Raw genomic sequence first — 19261 nt, forward strand, 5'->3', positions numbered from 1 at the left:
TTTTGTGGACCTGACATCACACAAGCCCGACCAGGTGAGGACAGTAAATTATATTTCCTGTGATAAAGTGTGCTGTGGTCCAATGGACACAGTGTTAAAGACATTTCTTGTAAACTGTCTCTTTACTCCCTTGTTGACCCCTAATCACTGGCTCTCCAAAACCAAGGAAATATCTAACTGGTAGTCACTTTGTCAACATTCTTTGTAACCTTTTCAATTGCTGCTTGGGTTGATATTCCAATAGAATAGGCAGGAGGAGGTAAGCATTCTCCATTGGGAAGTGTATTGTCTGTCATTTTAAGGACAAACTAGAGGCCTCCTTTACCTATTCCTGAAGATGATATTTGGCCCATTACATGTGTAATCAAGAAAGCTCACTGCTAACTAAGGCCCCTTCTATAAGATTGCTTTGTCATGTGACAAATGTGAAGTGTACTTATGAAAATTAGGCCCTGGGATTACCAAAATTCTATAAGTTAAAACCTAGCTGCTCCTGTTCACATGGTGTTGGTCAAAAGCTGCAAAAGTGTGACGGAACACGTTGACGAAGGAAAAGTGGTAGATGTGGTTTACATGGACTTCAGCAAGGCATTTGATAAGGACCCCATGCAAGACTTCTCGATAAAGTGAGAGGGCATGGGATCCAAGGGGCTGTTGCCTTGTGGATCCAGAACTGGCTTGCCTGCAGAAGGCAGAGAGTGGTTGTAGATGGGGCTTTTTCTCAATGGAGGTTGGTCACCAGTGGAGTGCCCCAGGGATCTGTTCTGGGACCCTTGCTGTTTGTCATTTTCATGAATGACCTGGATGAGGAAGTGGAGGGATGGGTTGGTAAGTTTGCCGACGACACGAAGGTTGGTGGTGTTGTGGATAGTTTGGAGATGTCAGAAGCTGCAGCGTGACATAGACAGGCTGCAAGACTGGGCGGAGAAGTGGCAGATGGACTTCAACCCGAATAAATGTGTAGTGGTACATTTTGGCAGGTCAAATGGGACGAAGGAGTATAATATCAAGGGTAAGACTCTTAGCAGTGTAGAGGATCAGAAGGACCTTGAGGTCCGGGTCCATAGGACTCTTAAATCAGCTTCGCAGGTAGAGGAGGTGGTTAAGAAGGTGTATGGTGTGCTGGCCTTCATCAATCGAGGGATTGAGTTTAGGAGTCAGGAGATAATTATGCAACTTTATAAGACCCTCATCAGACCCCACTTAGAGTACTGTGCTCAGTTCTGGTCGCCTTATTGCAGGAAGGATGTAGAAATTATTGAAAGGGTGCAGAGAAGATTTACAAGGATGTTGCCTGGATTGGGTGACATGTCTTATGAGGATAGGTTGAGGGAGCTCAGTCTTTTCTCCTTGGAGAGACGAAGGATGAGAGGTGACTTGATAGAGATGTACAAGATGTTGAGAGGTATAGATCGGGTGGATTCTCGGAGGCTTTTTCCCAGGGCTGAAATGGCTGCTACAAGAGGATACAGGTTTAAGGTGCTGGGGAGTAGGTACAGAGGAGATGTCAAGGGTAAGTTTTTCACTCAGAGGGTGGTGGGTGAGTGGAATCGGCTGCCGTCAATGGTGGTGGAGGCAAACTCGATAGGGTCTTTTAAGAGACTTCTGGATGAGTACATGGGACTTAATAGGATTGAGGGTTATAGATAAGCGTATCTATAGGCCTAGGTAGGTAGGGACATGACCGGCGCAACTTGTGGGCTGAAGGGCCTGTTTGTGCTGTAGTTTTTCTATGTTCTAAGTATACAAACTGCTTGCTTGTCTTGTTCTGGTGACAGTCTGGCGAGTTTCTTCAGGAATAACTAGCTGTTGGAAACAGACAAAAACCTGCCTCAGAACACCAGTAGGTGTGGGGAGAGAATTATAGAAAGAAGAAATAGAATTGGAATTGATTGTCTTGTAGCTATTATTCTGTGTTTATTAGCATCAGGTGAGGATGAATTCTGTGAGAATCATTTTACTGGAGACTAGATTAGAGAATTGGGCAAGAATGCTGGAACATTCAGTTCATGATGTTTATAGGTTTGTAATTCTAAAATTTAAGGCATAATTCTCCAAACCTTGGTCCCAGCCTGAAAAACATTTCAAAATGTTTTTTTAAGGGGAGTCTTGACAAATACATGAATAGGCTGGGAATAGAGGGATATGGTCCCAGAAGGGCAGGGGGTTTTAGTTCAGTCGGGCAGCATGGTCGGTGCAGGCTTGGAGGGCCAAAGGGCCTGTTCCTGTGCTGTAATTTTCTTTGTTCTTTTTGTTCTTTGTGTGTCCAATAGAGATTGATATGATAATTTTTGTAAAGTAATAAAGCCACGGAACATGGCATTGGCTGAATATAATCAAGCTAGAATCTCAATATTTATATTTCAGTTCCAAATGAGAAATATCTGTTATTGAGTGGGAATAGCGAATGATTTATGGACTCTCTCCCAACACCCTTTGGTTATTTGCCTTTTCATAAGAATCTGAAACTCATTTTCAAGAATTGTATTCTCAGTGATATCATTCTGCTGTCTGAACGGTTAATGTCCCTTTATGGACCATTTTTTTCTATAATCTTTTTTACCAACATGAAAATTGTGTTGCTCAGACATTTTAAATGGAGAATTACTCTACAGTTTAGGAATTTAATTGTGCAAAGTGTTTTTTAGGGGTGGATGATAGGAAACATGTGAAAACTTAATCCATCCTTTTCAATGGTAAGCCTCAGTAACCTGAGTTGCATCGAAAATGAATTGCAAATCAATCTTCTGAATACATTGTTATTCTCGAATATCACATTGGGTAAAACATTAAAGAATGGGGTTTATGGAACTCAGTGCGGCTAGACTCATTCCTTAATAACAAACAACCAACGCTTCAACCATTGTGAGTAGTTTCCAACTACATAAGGTCCGATGACCAAATTCAAATGAACCCTATACCAATAATGAAGCCAGGAAACTGACTGGATTCTGAAGCTTTCAGGCATATCATAGAATCAGAGAACCTCTTCAGTGCTGAAGGAGGCCATTTGGCCCTTTGTGTCTGCAAGAGCATCTAATCCAGGCCCATCCCTCTCTGCCCTATCCCTGTAACCCCACACATTTAGCATGACCAATCTACCTAACCTGCTCATTTTTGGACTGTGGGAGGAAACCAGAACACCCAGAGAGAACCAACACAGATACAGGGAGAACGTGCAAACTCCACACAGACAGTGATCCAAGGCTGGAATTGAACCCGAGACCCTGGAACTGTGAGGCAGCAATGCTAACCACTGTGCCACCATGCCGCCCATTCCTGTCACTCCCTCCATAACAGCACTGTGGGTGAAACTACACCATGCGAACTGCAGCAGTTCAAGAAGGCAGTTCATCACCACCTTCTCAAGGCCAGTTGGGGGTGGGTAATAAATGTTTGCCTAGCCAGTGATGCTCACATTCTGAGGATGAACTAGGCTCACTGACATCCATGGACAACCCTTGGCATAGCTCAATTTCTTTGTTCGGCAGTAACTCTACAGCACGGTGGCACAATAGTTAGCACTACTGCCTCACAACGCCAGGAATCCGGGTTCAATTTCTGGCTTGGGTCACTGTCTGTGTGGACTTTGCATGTTCTCCTCATGTCTGTGTGGGTGCTTCAGTTTCTTCCCACAGTCCAAAGATGTGTGGGTTAGGTTGATTGGCCATGGCAACTTTGCCCCTTAATGTCAGGGGGCTAGCTAGGGTAAATAAATGGGGTTATGGGGTAAGGCCTGGATGGGATTGTGGTCGGTGCAGACTCGATGGGCCAAATGGCCTCCTTCTGCACTGTAAGATTCTATTATTCCAGTGTTATGAAGTGAAAGAAGCTCAGCTGACGCTGATAACAAAGCAGACTGGATTTTAAGCTTCCATGCTCTGATTCCACTGTCCTTCAGTGGGATGTGGTTTAATCTGCTGTCCATCGAGGTTTTTACAATATCTGCCAGAAATCCAACTTTGAATATAATAATCAGGCTCCCATGTTGCCATCAGGGACAGAGTGATTGATTCAGAAGTGCCCTGTGTAATGACGTAGGAAACCACTCTGTTATATCAAACCACCGTTGACAAATTGAAAAGGGATAAAATCGGATAGACCAGCCGGCACCAGGAAGGTCATTGTAAACCATCCTCAGTCAACCCAGTAACGAATGACTTCCTCACTAACATCTGGGATTTGTACTAAAATTGGGAGAGCTGTCTCACAGACTTGTCAAGCAACAGCCTGACAGAGTCATATTCACGGAATTAGATTTACAGATAATGTCCCAGATACCACCAACACCATTCCTGAGTATGTCCTGTCCCACCAGCAAGACAGACATAGCAAAGATGGCGACACAGTGGTATACAGTCAGCAAGGAGTTGCCTTGGGGGTCTTCAACATTGACTCCAGGCTCCATGAAGTCTCATGGCATTAAGTAAAACATGGGCAAGGAAGCATTCTGCTCAGTACCACCCATCATGTCCTCATAGCTAATGAATCAGTACTCGTACATGTTGGACACCACTTGGAAGGAACACTGAGGCAAACAGGGCACAGAATGAACCATGGGGAACTTCAATGAAGGACATTGCTGCTAGACTGAGTCTGTAGAAGATGCTCATGGAACCATCAAGAGGAAAAAACTTGACCTCCCAATCGTCAATCCATCTGTCGGAGATGCATCTGTCCATGAAAGTATTAATCTGAGTGATACACAGTGCTTGTGGTGATGAAGTCCTGGCTTCAAATTGAGGATGAACTCCATCATGTTGTGGAGGCTAAATGGGATAGATTCAGTTCAGCCATCCATTAGACACTGGGCCATCAGCAGCAGGAGAATTGTTCTTGGCCACAAGCTGTAACCTCATGGCCCAGCATATCCCCCACTCGACCATCAGCACCAAGCTGCAGAATCAATGAGGAGTGCTCAACAACAGATCAGGAACAGCACCAGGCACTGCTAAAAACCTGGCAAAGCAACAGCACTAGACTACATCAATGCTGAACAATGGAAACAGCGTGTGGCAAGCAGAACTAACTGATCCCATACCCAATGGATGAAATCAAAGTTCCGTAAACCTGTCACATGCAGTCACGAATGGCAATGGATAATTAAACAATTAACTTGAGGAAGAGGTGATGGAAGAACCCAATACATCAGTGCGAAATACGAGGCTGAAGCATTTGCAACGTTCTTCAGTCAGAACCCAGTAGATGATTCATCGCAGCTTAAACAACGTGTGCTCCAACATTGATTAAGAAAAGTTGCTGCTTCTTCCAAACAGAAAGTAATTCCTCCCTTGGCTGTTTTAATGGTAGTTTTAAATTTATTTGTCTTTATCAGCTAAAATCGCAGCTAGGTGTTTAATGCAAGCACATCATGACAATTTCTCCCCTATTCTGCAGTTCTTCAAATACAATATCAATGTAAGGTGACAAATGTTAATGTTAATAAGATTCTGAAATATCATTTGAATGGTGGAGGAAAGTCTTAAACATCAGAAACTATTAACCATGTTGTTCTACTTAAAGAAGGCTTGGAAATAAACAAACATTTCTCTGGCTTATATTTGCTTTAATTTAGTTCCTAAGGAACACACTAAAATAAAGCCCACAGAGTCATCTTTGCAAATGTTGCTTTATAGAAAACATGTGGGAGGTAAACCCTCCAAAACAACCCAGGCAACTGAGCAATGAAATAAATCACTGATTATCCTTGGAAAAGCATTATCAACATGAAGCAACTGAGCAATCTATCAGTATAGGGTGAGGCACGAGGTTAACCTTCAGTGCTTCCACTATGGATAACTTTCGGTTGCATGACAATTCAGACCTATCCGTGGAACATATTTCAACTAAAACCGCATAAACCATACCAGGAAATCAAAGCAATCTCCATTCACTCAGTGGCATCGTGGTCTGTTGGTGCAAGTCATTTAATGAGAGGTGTTTGGAAAAAGAATATCAAAAATATTCCTGTGGCATTTTCATGCTGTTTATGGGGATAAAATAATTTAATCTGTTCACTGAAATGTTTTACAGGTTAATTGTACTGAAATATTGGGTCTATAAATTCTGCAGGTGAGAAGAAGGAGAGTTAACCTCATTGAAACACTCAAGATTCTGAAGGGGTTTGACAGGGTAGACACCGAGAGACTGTTTCCCAACCACCACTCATGACGTGAGGCTGGGGAATCCACAACACGGGGGCAAAGTCTCACCATAAAGGGACAGTCAAAGAACAAAGAACAACAACAAGTACAGCACAGGAACAGGCCCTTCGGCCCTCCATCCGTGCCAACCATGATACTCTAATTAAACTAAGAAAAAACCTTCTGCCCTTACTCGGTCTGTATCTCTCTATTCCCTCCCTATTTATGTACCCAATGCCTCTTAAATGTTGCTAATGTGTCTGCTGCCACTACCTCCTTTGGCAGTGCGTTCCAGGCACCCACCACTCTCTGCGTGAAAAACTTGCCCCGCACAGCTCCCCCTCTCACCTTGAACCAGTGCCCCCGTGTAATTAACACTTCCACCCTGGGAAAAAAGCCTCTGACTATCCATCCTGTCTATGCCTCTCATAATTTTGTAGACCTCTATCCAGTCACCCCTCAGTCTCTGTCTTTCCAGTGAAAACAATCCTAGTTTATTCAACCTCTCCTCATAACCAACACCCTCGAGACCAGGCAACATCCTGGTGAACCTTCCTCGCACTCTCTCCAAAGCTTCCACGTCCTTCTGGTAGCGTGGTGACCTGAACTGCATGCAATCATTTAGAGTTGAGATGAAGAGAAATTATTTCACTCGAAGAGTTGTGAATCTTTGGAATTCTCTGCCCCAGAGGGTTGTGCAGGGCTGGGACAAACAGATTTTTGGTCTCTCAGGGAATTAAGTAATATGGGGAGTAGACAGTAAAGTAGAGTTGAAGCCCAAGATCAGCTTGTTGTGCTGTTTCTGGTGTTGAGGCATTAACCTCTTAGCCAAGTCGATATTGTAAGTGAAAATTCGTTCTCAATTGATTCATCTGGCTAAACAAAAGTTAAATAAATCAAATAAAAATGTTGATTGATTTATATTCCAAATCTGTCTTCAAATCAACAAGTATTCCGATCACTCCAATCCGAGATCCACCTCCAGTGACATCACAACCATTCAAACTGCCTCGATTGTAGCCACTGACATTTCACCTTAACAACAAGATTGTCCATCTGGAAAATTCACCTGAGATCTTTTCTCTGAGAATAAAGGTTTCAATAATGTGACAATCTCGGGGTAAATTTCTGTTTCCCCATACTCCAGACTGCAGAATTACACATTCCCTGGAATGATTTCCTGTCCATCAATTTTGATAATTGGAAAGTTATGAGTTGAGAGATTATTCTTACTATCTACTTTCTCCAGGAACTCACTGACGATCCATAGAGGTGTTTATATAAAAACTGACTGTAACGGTTTCTATCGATATGTGAAGAGAAAAAGATTGGCAAAAACGAATGTCGGCCCCTTGCAGCCAGAAATGGGAGAATTCATAACGGGGAATAAAGAAATGGCTGAGGAATTAAATTTGTACTTTGCTGCAGTCTTCACAAAGGAAGACATGAATAATGTACCAGAAGTGCTGAGAGAAACAGGTTTTAGTGAGGAGCTGAAGGCAATCAGCATTAGTAGAGAAAATGGTTTTGGGGAAATTGATGGGATTGAAGGTGGATAAATCTCCAGATCCTGATCATCTTCATCCCAGTGTACTTAAGGAAGTGGCCCTGGAAATAGTAGATCCATTGGTGATTATTTTCCAAAATTCATTGGACTCTGGAATAGTTCCTACAGATTGGAGGGCAGCTAATGTAAGGTCGCTATTCAAAAAAGGAGGTAGAGAGAAAAGAGGGGACGATAGTCCAGTGAGCCTAATGTCGGTACTGGGGAAGCTGCTAGAGTCCATTAGCAAGGATTTCACAGCTCGGCATTTGGAAGGCTGTGGTATAATCGGACAAAGTCAACATGGATTTACAAAAGGGAAATCGTGCTTGACGAATCTATTGGAATTTATTGAGGATGTAACTAGTAGAGTTGATGGAGGAGAGCCAGTGGATGTGGTTTATTTAGACTTTCAGAAGGCTTTCAATAAAGTCACTCATAACAGACCTTGTAAAGTGTAAAGTTAAAGCACATGGGATTGCAGGTTTTGGCTTGAGATGGATAGAAATCTGGTTAGCAGATAGGAAGCAAAGAGTTAGCATAAATGAATCTTTTTCTGATTGGCAGGCAGTGAATAGTGGGGTTCCACAGGGGTCTGTGCTAGGACCCCAACTGTTCACATTATATATTAATGATTTGGAAGAGAGAACTGAATGTATTATCTCCAAATTTGCAGATGATGAAAAGTTCGGTGGGAGGGTGAGCTGTGAGGAGGATGCAGGGGTGCTTCAGCGTGATTTGGACAGGCTGAGTGAGTAGCCATCTGCATGGCAGATGCAATATAAGGTGGATAAATGTGACGTTATCCAATAGCAATAATAGGAAGAACAGATTATTACTTGATTGGGTGTAAGTTGAGAGAGGTGGATACTCAACAAGACCTTGGAGTCCTCACGCATCAGTCGTTGAAAGTAAACGCGCGGTACAGCAGGCAGTAAAGAAGGCAAATAGTTTTGGTGTCTTTATCTGAGGAAGGATGTCCTTGTTATAGAGGGAGTACAGTGAAGGTTTGCCAGGCTGATTCTTGGGATGGCAGGTCTGTCATATGAGGAGAGACTAAGTCGGTTAGGATTATATTCACTACCGTTTAGAAGAGTGAGAGGGGATCTCATAGAAACTTATAAAATTCTAACAATGTTTCCAATAGTGGGGAAATGCAGAACTAGGCGTCATAGTTTGAGGATAAGGGGTAAACCTTTTAGAACTGAGGTGAGGAGAAATTTCTTTACCCAGAAGCTGGTGAATGTGTGGAATTCACTACCACAGAATGTAGTTGAGGCCAAAACATTGTGTGATTTCAAAAATAAATTAGGTATAGCTCTTGGGGCTAAAGGGATCAAGGAATATGGGGGGAAGATGGGGATCAGGATATTGAATCTGATGATCAGCCATGATCAAGATGAATGGCGGAGCAGGCTCAAAGGGCCGAATGGCCTATTCCTGCTTCTAGTTTCTATGTTTCTATATTGCTAATTCTGACTCTCGGTTCAATTTCCTTTGATTCGACTGTTAATTAAGGTTTATATTTTGCATTTGCAGGGTCGAATCTTCAAGTTAGAATCTCAGCAAGTTGAGTATGGCCGAAATAAATGTCCTTTTGACCCAAACAAGCCATGTGCCTCTACTCTGGTTGGTAAGTAAATCTCGAAAAACAGTGAAAAGTGCTGCTTTCAGTTGCCAAACACAATTTAAATCAGGGAATAGGATCTTAATTCACCCAAAGACTAATAGATTTCTGAAATAATTTCCCAAGAAAGATGATTGAAGTGGGAATTCTGGGTGATACTTACTGAGCATCAGTGAGGCATCACGTCATGAGTGGTGGTTGGAAAACTGTCGGCTTATCAGGTGATCTTTTTAATTCATTCTCAAGTTGTGGGCTTTGCTGGCAAGGCTGGAATGTTTCGTACCTGATTTGTTGCCCTGAGAGTCTGCGGTTAGATCACCGACTGGACCTGCTGAAAAGCTGCAGTGATTTGATTTGACTGATGGGATTGCTGGGCTGCTTCAGAGGACAGCTTCAAGACAATCTTATTGGTTTGGGATGAGTGTCACAGGAGGTCAACAAACCGGTTTCCTTTTTCTAGTGTTTCTATCTGTGTCACAAGGCCCTGTGGGTGGAGTTTAGTGTGTGCAGTGTGGTGCTTAATACTGGTGGCACCCCTATTGCCGTGATCTCTGGGAGCTTTGGGCCATCTTTGGGATACATTGTTGGATTCTTGGAGAAAGGCAAGTGACTGTGGCACAGAGAGCATGAGGTGGGGAGGTGGTCGACAAATTGCAGGAGGTGGCTCTCAGTAGCCCTCCACCACCCCCCACCCCCTCCTCTCCGCAACCCCCCCTCCTCCCCGCAACCCTCCCTCCTCCCCGCAACCCTCCCCACCCCCCCCCCCCCCCTTCTCCTCCCCTGCCCTTTCCCAGTGCTTAGGTCCCTTGATCAAGCACTGAGTGCCTAAGTGTCTTTGCATGTTTGTCTCCCTGCATAGAAAGATCCCATCAGCCACTGGGTTGAATGCCAGCAATGGATGAGGCTTTTAAATGAGCATTAATTGACAAATTGATGGGCTCAAATAGTATCCAGATGGAAAGACCGCACAGACCACGCCCGTGGTCTTAATCGGCGGGGTGGGGGGCATGGTGGGAGGGTGGGGGGGTGTAAAGCCTGGGAATGATGGGGTCCACCCGCTCAATTAAGCCAACTCCCCAGCCTCAGAATTCACCTCTCGGGGGGAATTAACTTCCACCCTGTGACTCTGAAGGACAGGAGAGAACCAGTTGGCTATTTGACAATCTGATCATTTCATGGTCACTTTTATGAACAAATTAATTAGGGGGTGCAAGTAGGCCACTTGGCCCCTCGAGCCTGACACCATTCAGTAAGATCATTGCGGAATGTGGTTGGCTGCCAATTGCCAATAATTTTTATTTACCGATTTTTAAAAACATTTTCAAAGCTGAATTAGAATTTTTGAACTGTTAGGCCAAGTTTTAACTCACAGTTCCTGCATGTTTGGTCAAGACCAGTGAGATTAACCATTTCACTGTATTTAGATGAAGGGATAAAGTGGGAGAGTGTGTGGTCAATGGGATACAATCATTCAGCCAACGTTGCTTCATTCTAAAAATATCCTTGTCCCATTTTTCTATCAGAAAACTTGTTCTGTAACTTGTTTTTATTCCGATCTGGATGCTGAGATTCTTGTCAGTTTGAGCAAACAGCTGGGCTGAAATCTTCCCAAAATTTCAGTGTTGGATCAGATGAGAAAATCTGTGTGAATTATTGAATCCCTACAGTGAAGGTGGCCATTCAGCCCATCAGCCCCATACCAACTCACACACACACTCATCCACACACACTCACACATCCACGCACACACTCACACATCCACACACACTCACACATCCACACACACACACACTCATCCACACACACTCACACATCCACGCACACACTCACACATCCACACACACACATCCACACACACACTCACACATCCACACACACACACACTCATCCACACACACTCACACATCCACGCACACACTCACACATCCACACACACACATCCACACACACACTCACACATCCACGCACACACTCACACATCCACACACACACATCCACACACACACTCACACATCCACACACACTCACACATCCACACACACACATCCACACACACACTCACACATCCACCCACACACACGCACACCTACACACACCCACACACACCCACACCCACACACACACCCACACACACACACACATACATCCCCACACACCAATACATCCACGCATTGTCAGATGCTACTGCTTGCTAATGACCCTGGGGTTGAAATTTTAGTCAGTGTCGTCATAACTGTGGTTGGAATTCCTGCCAGGACGGACATGCAACCCCCAACACCACCCCGCCCTCCCCCCATGACTCCTGTCCCCACCAGCCCCCTGCCACCCACCCATAAAATAAAAAGTCCGACTCCCGAGTTAGAGAAGCTTTGCAAGATTGGGTTTTAGATGCTGGCCGTTTTCACAGATCAGAGGGTTCATTCTCATTTGATTCACTTTGTCACAGCAAATAACTGGGCCTGTCAATCAGTGAGAGCCTTCAATTATTCTGCAAATACTTTTCCATCTGAATATTTGTGATGTAGAAGCAAACAGGCTGTGAAAATGGGCTTGATCTCTCTGAAACCGGGTCACTGCTCCCTCAGTGCTGAGATTATTTACTGACAGTTCTTTCAGACCAGCATTCAACACTGCTGCAAGATGGAATAAAAAAATCCACTTCCCCAAATATCTCACAACTTATTGCGCTGCCATTGACCAGAGAATTCAGGCCCACAAATCCCATCAATTATCCATAGACATTGTTTCCTGTTTCCAGATTCATTCAATGTTGCCACTTATCAATTGTTTATTGTTCAATTATGGTGAAATTTGAATTCAATAAAAATCTGGAATTAAAAGTCTCATGATGACCATGACAACATTGTCGAGTGTCAGAAAAACCCATCTGGTTCACGAATGTCCTTCAGGGAAGGAAATCTGCCGCCCTTAACCAGTCTGGCCGACATGAGATTCCGGACACATAGCAACGTGGTTGACTCTTAACTCCCCTCTGAAATAGCCCAGCAAGCCACTCAGTTCAAGGGTAATCAGGAATGGGAAATAAATCTGGCCCAGCCAGCAACATCCACATTGCCTGAATTGATAAAAAATGGATACAAAGTGAATTAAATTGGCTGATTGTTGCGATGGCAGGTCTGTCATGTGAGAGAGACTCAGTCGGTTAGGATTATATTCACCGGAGTTTAGAAAAGTGAGAGGGAATCCCATAGAAACTTATAAAATTCTAACATGATTGGACAGATCTCCCCTTCTCCCATTTCATAGAAACATAGAAAATAGGAGCAGAAGTAGGCCATTCGGCCCCTTGAGCCTGCACCATCATTCAACATGATCATGGCTGATCATGCACTTTCAGTATCCCACTCACGCTTTCTCTCCATACTCCTTGATCCTTTTAGCCACAAGGGCCACGTCCAGCTCCCTCTTGAACATATCTAACAAACTGGCCCCAACAGCTTTCTGTGATAGAGAATTCCACAGGTTCACAACTCTCTGAGTGAAGAAGCTCTTCCTCATCTCAGTCCTGAATGGTTTACCCCTTATTCTTAGACTGTGACCCCTAGTTCTAGACTTCCCCAACATTGGGAACATTATTCCCACATCTAGCCTGTCCAGTCCCATCAGGATTTTACATGTTTCTATGAGATCCCCTCTCATTCTTCTCAATTCCAGTGAGTACAAACCCAGTCTATCCAGTCTCTCTTCATATGTCAGTCCTGCCATTCCAGGAATCAGTCTGGTGAACCTTCGCTGGACTCCCTCAATAGCAAGAATGTCCTTCCTCAGACTAGGAGATCAAAACTGCACACAATACTCAAGGTGTGGCCTCACTATGGCTCTGTATAACTGCAGCAAGACATCTTTACTCCTATACTCAAATCCTCTTGCTATGAAGGCCAACATGGCTTTAGCTTTCCTCGCCTCCTGCTGTACCTGCACGCCAACCTTCAGTGACTGTTCCACCATGGCACCCAGGTCACGTTACACCTCCCCTTTTCCTAAACTGCCACCATTCAGATAATAATCTTCCTTCCTGTTTTTGCCACCAAAGTGGATAATCTCACATTTATCCACATTATTTTGCATTTGCCAAGTATTTGCCCACTCAGCCAGCCAGTCCAAGTCACCCTGCAGTCTCTTAGCATCCTCCTCACAGCACACATTGCCACCCAGTTTAGTGTACCCACCAAGGATAATCCAGGTAATTACAGGCCGGTGAGCCTTACATCAGTGGTAGGGAAATTATTGGAGAGGATTCTTTGAGACAGGATTTACTCCCACTTGGAAATCAGTGGACGTATTAGCAAGAGGCAACATGGTTTTGTGAAGGGGAGGTCGTATCTCACTAACTTGATCAAATTTTTCGAGGAAATTATGAAGATGATTGATGAGGGTAGGGCAGTGGATGTTGTCTACATGGACTTCAGTAAGGCCTTTGACAAGGTCCCTCATGGCAGAAGGTGAAGTCGCATGGGATCAGAGGTGAGCTGGCAAGGTGAATACACAACTGGCTCAGTCATAGAAGACAGAGGGTAGCAGTGGAAGGGTGCATTTCTGAATGGAGGGCTGTGACAAGTGGCATTCCACAGGGATCAGTGCTGGGATCTTTGCTGTTTGTAATATATATAAACGACTTGGAGGAAAATGTAACTGGTTTGATTAGTAAGTTTGCGAATGACACAAAGGTGTAGGCTTGGAGGGCCATAGGATCTGTTCCTGTCCCGTAATTTCACAGTGCCAGGGACCTGAATTCAATTCCCAGCTTGGGTCACTGTCTGTGCAGAGTCTGCACATTCTCCACGTGTCTGCATGGGTTTCCTCCGGTTGTTCCAGTTTCCTCCCACAGTCCGAAAGATGGGCTGGTTAGGTGCACTGGCCGTGCTAAATTCTCCCTCACTGTAACCGAACACTTACTTCACACTTTGTTTTTCCCTCCTTAATCAATCCATTGGCCTTGCTTTGCTGAATTTTGAACTGCTCCCAATTGTCAGGCCTATTGCTTTTTCTTGCCAATTTGTAAACTTATTCTTTAAATCTAATACTTCTTCTAATTTCCCTTGTAAGCGATGGTAGAAATCATATCCAGAGCTTAGAAGACAGTGAGTTGCAAGAAATGGATTACATGATGTGTACCCACGCCATCCACTCACCACTGATGATGGATGGATGTTTAATCAGGCACATGTGGCCTTATTGAGTGATCACGATGTTGATGGTGTGAGAGAAGTGAATGTCTTGCTGTTCATTTTCAGACTCTGATTGGGCCTGAATTCCACATCCTAAAAGCTCATGACCCTTGGAGCAACTAGCAGCAAGATAGAATCCAGGACACTTCTAAACTGTGCTGGTGAACATATATTTACAAATGCGAACGGTTTATGGAAAGGTTTATGGAATGGCTCTCCATCAACACCACTGGTGTGCCTTCCAAACTTCTTGATCTTTATTTTTCTATTGCTAAGTCTAGGCTCAGCTCTAATATCCACAGCTGAGGCAGAGGCAGCGAGCTGACTGCTGAGCCTTGTTGACCATGATGGCTTTGACGCGTGTTCTCTTGCACGAGAGGACCCTGGCTCACCAGATTGTGACCTGCAGAGTATTCTAGAACATTTATCCACCGAAGAGAATGTCTCTGTGCTGGTGGAGGATGCAGGTGAAGCTGTGAGGGTGCATCCACTGAGGCTTCATCCTCAGAGGTGGGGTTGGGGTTGGTTCTCCCTTGTGGGCCTTCCCCTTTACTCGCTGCTACCTGGAATGGGGGAAAAATGATTGAGTGGATGCGAGGTTGGCTCCTTAATTAAAGCAATGTCTCAGTCTATGGGTGCATTTGACAATTGCAGACTGGGGGCATCCTTGCTGGCTTTCTGGGATGGTCCAATCTCACCATCAGCATAGACACAGTCCTCCTTCACTTCAACTGGTTCTGTGGCCTCCTCCTGGAATGGGCAGAGGATTCGGATGTCGGGCTGGCCGCCTCTGCTCTTAGCCCAGTCCCTCCTGTTGTACAATTTCCTGTCCTGCAGACAGACAGAAGGATTGATTGGGTGACAAGCAGTTTAGGAACATGGGTGCCTATAGCAGCTCCTGAACCCGCCCCAGTCAGAGATGAACAAGCAGGACTTCCTGTAACTGACAGAAGATTGAGAGAATGGAGTGACTGCCACACATTCAGTGCATCTGCTGTTGAGTCCTGCAACCCACACTCCAGTCTGACATCCCTGTGCACTCACACACTTACACTGCATGATGCCCCTCTGACTGTCCATGTACAGCGAGTAGATAACACCACTGACCCTGGAAGAGCATGACAGGTCATTCATCCTCTTCCTGCACTGCTGGGCGGTTCTCCTGTGGTCCCACAGGTGCTGTGGCCAGACAGAGGGCTTCCTGCTGCCATCCCAGGGAAACAGCACCCCCTGCCTTTCCTGGGAGACCTGGGGGAGAGTCTGCAGGGAGGATTTGCTGAAACATGTCTGTAATTTGTCTGTGACATCCTGACTGTGATCAGCAGAACCCTGAGCTCCCAGCTCGCAGCGAGTTCACAGCTGTTAGGGTGCCCTTTAACCTTGGTGCTAATCCCTTTGACCCCATGAGTAAGGGTGGAGATGGCGGCTTCCTGCCCACTCGTGCTGTGTGATTCATCATGTTCTTCGCAGATTGCGTGTGGTAAACCATCTCAACCATGGAAATATCTTCCTCACCCAGCAGCAATCATCGACTCCGGAGGGGGTGACTCTGGCCTATGAATCTGTATCTGTCTATCCAAATATCTATGACTGATCTATGTCTGAGAATGCTGCATAATGTAACCTGTGTTACAATCCCAGCACACTGCTGTACAGCCATGAATCTGGGAGAAATTGTTTCTAATCTGCTTTATGATCTGGCAGTGAAAGTGAGGGAAGCAGTCAGTGCGTCAGTAACAACATCAGTAACAATCTGTCTCAGATTTGGTTTCACACACGATGGAGTCCAATTTTAATTCTGTGTCAGTGGTTGTATTTTGAATTATTCTGCAGATTGGGACGACTTTAGTCAGACATTACTCTGGATCACTCTGGGTGATGTGTTCTATTTAGTATCGGATTTATCACCAAGGTGACACAAAGCAAGAGTTGGGAAATTTCCCAAATCTGCGACTGTCTCCATCCTGGAAGAATCTGCCCCTCTATTTTCATGTTGGAGAAGCTGATCTGGGTCCAAGACAGACCCAAGGGGGCGGTGGAGGCACACAGGTGGCGAGGTCAGCAGATAGAAGACAACCCTCCATTGGCCCAGTTATGTTCATGTCCATTACATCCCCTCACTCTCAACTCTTCCCCCCCCCCCCCCACCTCACACTCTCATGCCCCATCCATGCGGTTCCCCAACTCCACGCCCGTTCCATCCCCACTGACGTACACAACCAATGAGTAAAATAAAACACTGGCAACTCTTAAAAATTCCAATGAGATTTTTAAAGAAAGCCATTCAAAATTCCTTTGAAAAATATTACTCCCTCCCTCATACCTGCTCAAGCAGCTTTCAATAAAACACAGGCAGTGAGAGAATTTCCGCTAGAATCCTTCAATCCATTTCATACCCTTTAACCCTGTCCAAATAAACACACAGGCACCGAAAAATCACTTCGAAGAAAAATAAATATACTGCAATCTCATAAAACTGTCACTTAAACAAAACTTACAGGATGTGGAAGCACTGGAAAGAATGCAAAGGAGATTTACCAGGATGCTGCCTGGTTTGGAGGGGAGGTCTTGTGAGGAAGGGTTGAGGGAACTAGGGCTTTTCTCCTTAGAGCGGAGGAGGTTGAGAGGCGACTTAATCAAGATTTATAAGACGATGAGGGGGATAGGTAGAGTGTACGTTCAGAGACTATTTCCTCGGGTGGATGTAGCTGTTACTAGGGGGCATAACTATAAGGTTCATGGTGGGAGATATAGGAGGGATGTCCGAGGTAGGTTCTTTACTCAGAGAGTGGTTAGGTGTGGGATGGACTGCCTGCTGTGATAGTGGAGTCAGACACTTTAGGAACTTTCAAGCGGTTATTGGATAGGCACATGGAACACACTAGAATGATAGGGAGTGGGACAGCTTGATCTTGGTTTCGGACAAAGCTCGGCACAACATCGTGGGCTGAAGGGCCTGTACTGTGCTGTACTGTTCTATATTCTATATTCTATAGTTTGAGCTGTGTAAACATATTCTTGCTGGATGGAGTCTATTATTCATTCTTGGAGCTCAGCCAAGCATTCACAATGAAACCAACTGGCCAAACAAATATCTGGCACTTGTTCAGCTGCTCCTTTTGAGACAATTGAATTCCTGATTTTCTTTTAGCTCCTGACTGTAGACTAGGGTCCACTCCATGGTTCAAGACTCCTCTGAGAAGCCACGAACCACATTTCCTGCGAAAGTCAGACCAACACCAACAAAGATACTGAGGTTCTGAAATGTCCACTGCCCACAGTGGAGCCAGGAAAGGTGGGCATTCAGTGTGTAAGCTCGCTATCCACTCTCACCCTGCACTGGCAAAAATTGTCAGAAGTGGAAATGGGGGTGGGAACCCTACCATTTTGAAACATTTCCAATACAATCGGAAGCATGGAATTCTGTCTCTGTCCATCTCTGAGTGAAAGTGGTTCCATCGCAGTTTTTATTCACCCTCTCATGCTTTGACAATTGAATCTTTGAATGGTCTAAGGTTTTATTGAAGCTTTGAAACATTTATTGTTAACAGTCCTGACAAAACCATGTGCGCACCTAAACCAGCCAGACTCTATTTGTTGAAGAATGTTGCACACTATCACCTTTCCAAGGGGCAATTTGGGGTAAAAAGCAGCCTCATCAGTGGTGTCCACATCCTGTGAATGAATAAATTAAAGGTTTGGATGTGTATTTATCAGAGTGACTGGAAGATCATTGTTATTTTTCTCATGTAAGAAAAAGACTTCAATGTGCATTGGATGATTGAAATTATTGCTGCACTGATATTTCTTACAACTCTATATTTCCATTTCTTCTTCAGTATAACATCAGTCAATGTTAAAATAACAAAGACATATTCATCACCAAAGTAATTCAAATAAAGAAAGACATTCCTAATGCTCATCCCAACCTTGAAACCTAAAGTTCTCCCACCACTATATTGATGTTAACTGATTCCAGATGTCTGTATCGTATTCCCCTTGGGATTTTCGCAATCAAAATGAGGAATGACAAGAGTTTAAAAATGAAATTATTTTTCACTTTTACATGCATTTACAGTACCTCAGAGACATCCTAAAATGTCCACAGCTTTCATTATTAAATGATTTGTGGAACCCATATGGATGAGCAATATAGATGGGGAGAGAAAGCGAGAGCAATGAGTGTAATGTTATAGCACAGTCCAGGTGGGTCCTCACTTGACGATATGGCTGTAAGAATCAGTATTATCCATCATTTCAATATTCTTGCCGGATTATCTTTCTTACACACTCTCGGTGCTAAAGAAAAAATATTTCGAAATATCAGCTGATGTTAGTGGCCTGTAGTGGCTGGAAACCTGATTGGGATTTACAGAAATCCAAGTAGTAATGTTTAGTTTTACAGTAAAATATTATTTATCCCTTTCTCAAAGACTGTTATCGCAAAGACCTGAAAGCCATAGTACCTTATTTTTGTTTTCTGTTTTCCTTTTACGTGTTTTGCAACATGTTCTTTTTGGCTGAGAAAGTAACAAAACAAAATTTAAAGTAGTTCTGATCTTTCGATTTTTTGACTTTTCTTAACCTCTTTTGGGTCGGCAGAATGTTTAAAGTTCGCTGCCTGAAATTCAGGCAATCAATATGTTGATGTAAACATAATCATTTGATGGCTAAATCTTTATAGAAGGATCTGAATTCTACTTCCCAACTTTCGTAGAGTGATTCTTAAATTATTGTGAAATTATTATGGGCTGGATGA

The 19261-nt window shown here is 44.1% G+C and overlaps 1 protein-coding gene across 1 annotated transcript in view; it reads left to right on the plus strand.

Moving 5' to 3' along the window:
- The window catches only part of LOC144507516 (semaphorin-3E-like), a 335905-nt gene that overhangs the window by 184120 nt on the left and 132524 nt on the right, over positions 1 to 19261 (plus strand). Inside the window, exon 6 of the mRNA XM_078234643.1 lies at positions 9226 to 9319. Within this exon, the coding sequence (XP_078090769.1) occupies positions 9226 to 9319 (94 nt within the window). The remainder of the gene's footprint in view (positions 1 to 9225; positions 9320 to 19261) is intronic.

This window comes from Mustelus asterias, chromosome 19, assembly GCF_964213995.1.
Source record: "Mustelus asterias chromosome 19, sMusAst1.hap1.1, whole genome shotgun sequence".
Lineage (NCBI taxonomy): Eukaryota > Metazoa > Chordata > Chondrichthyes > Carcharhiniformes > Triakidae > Mustelus > Mustelus asterias.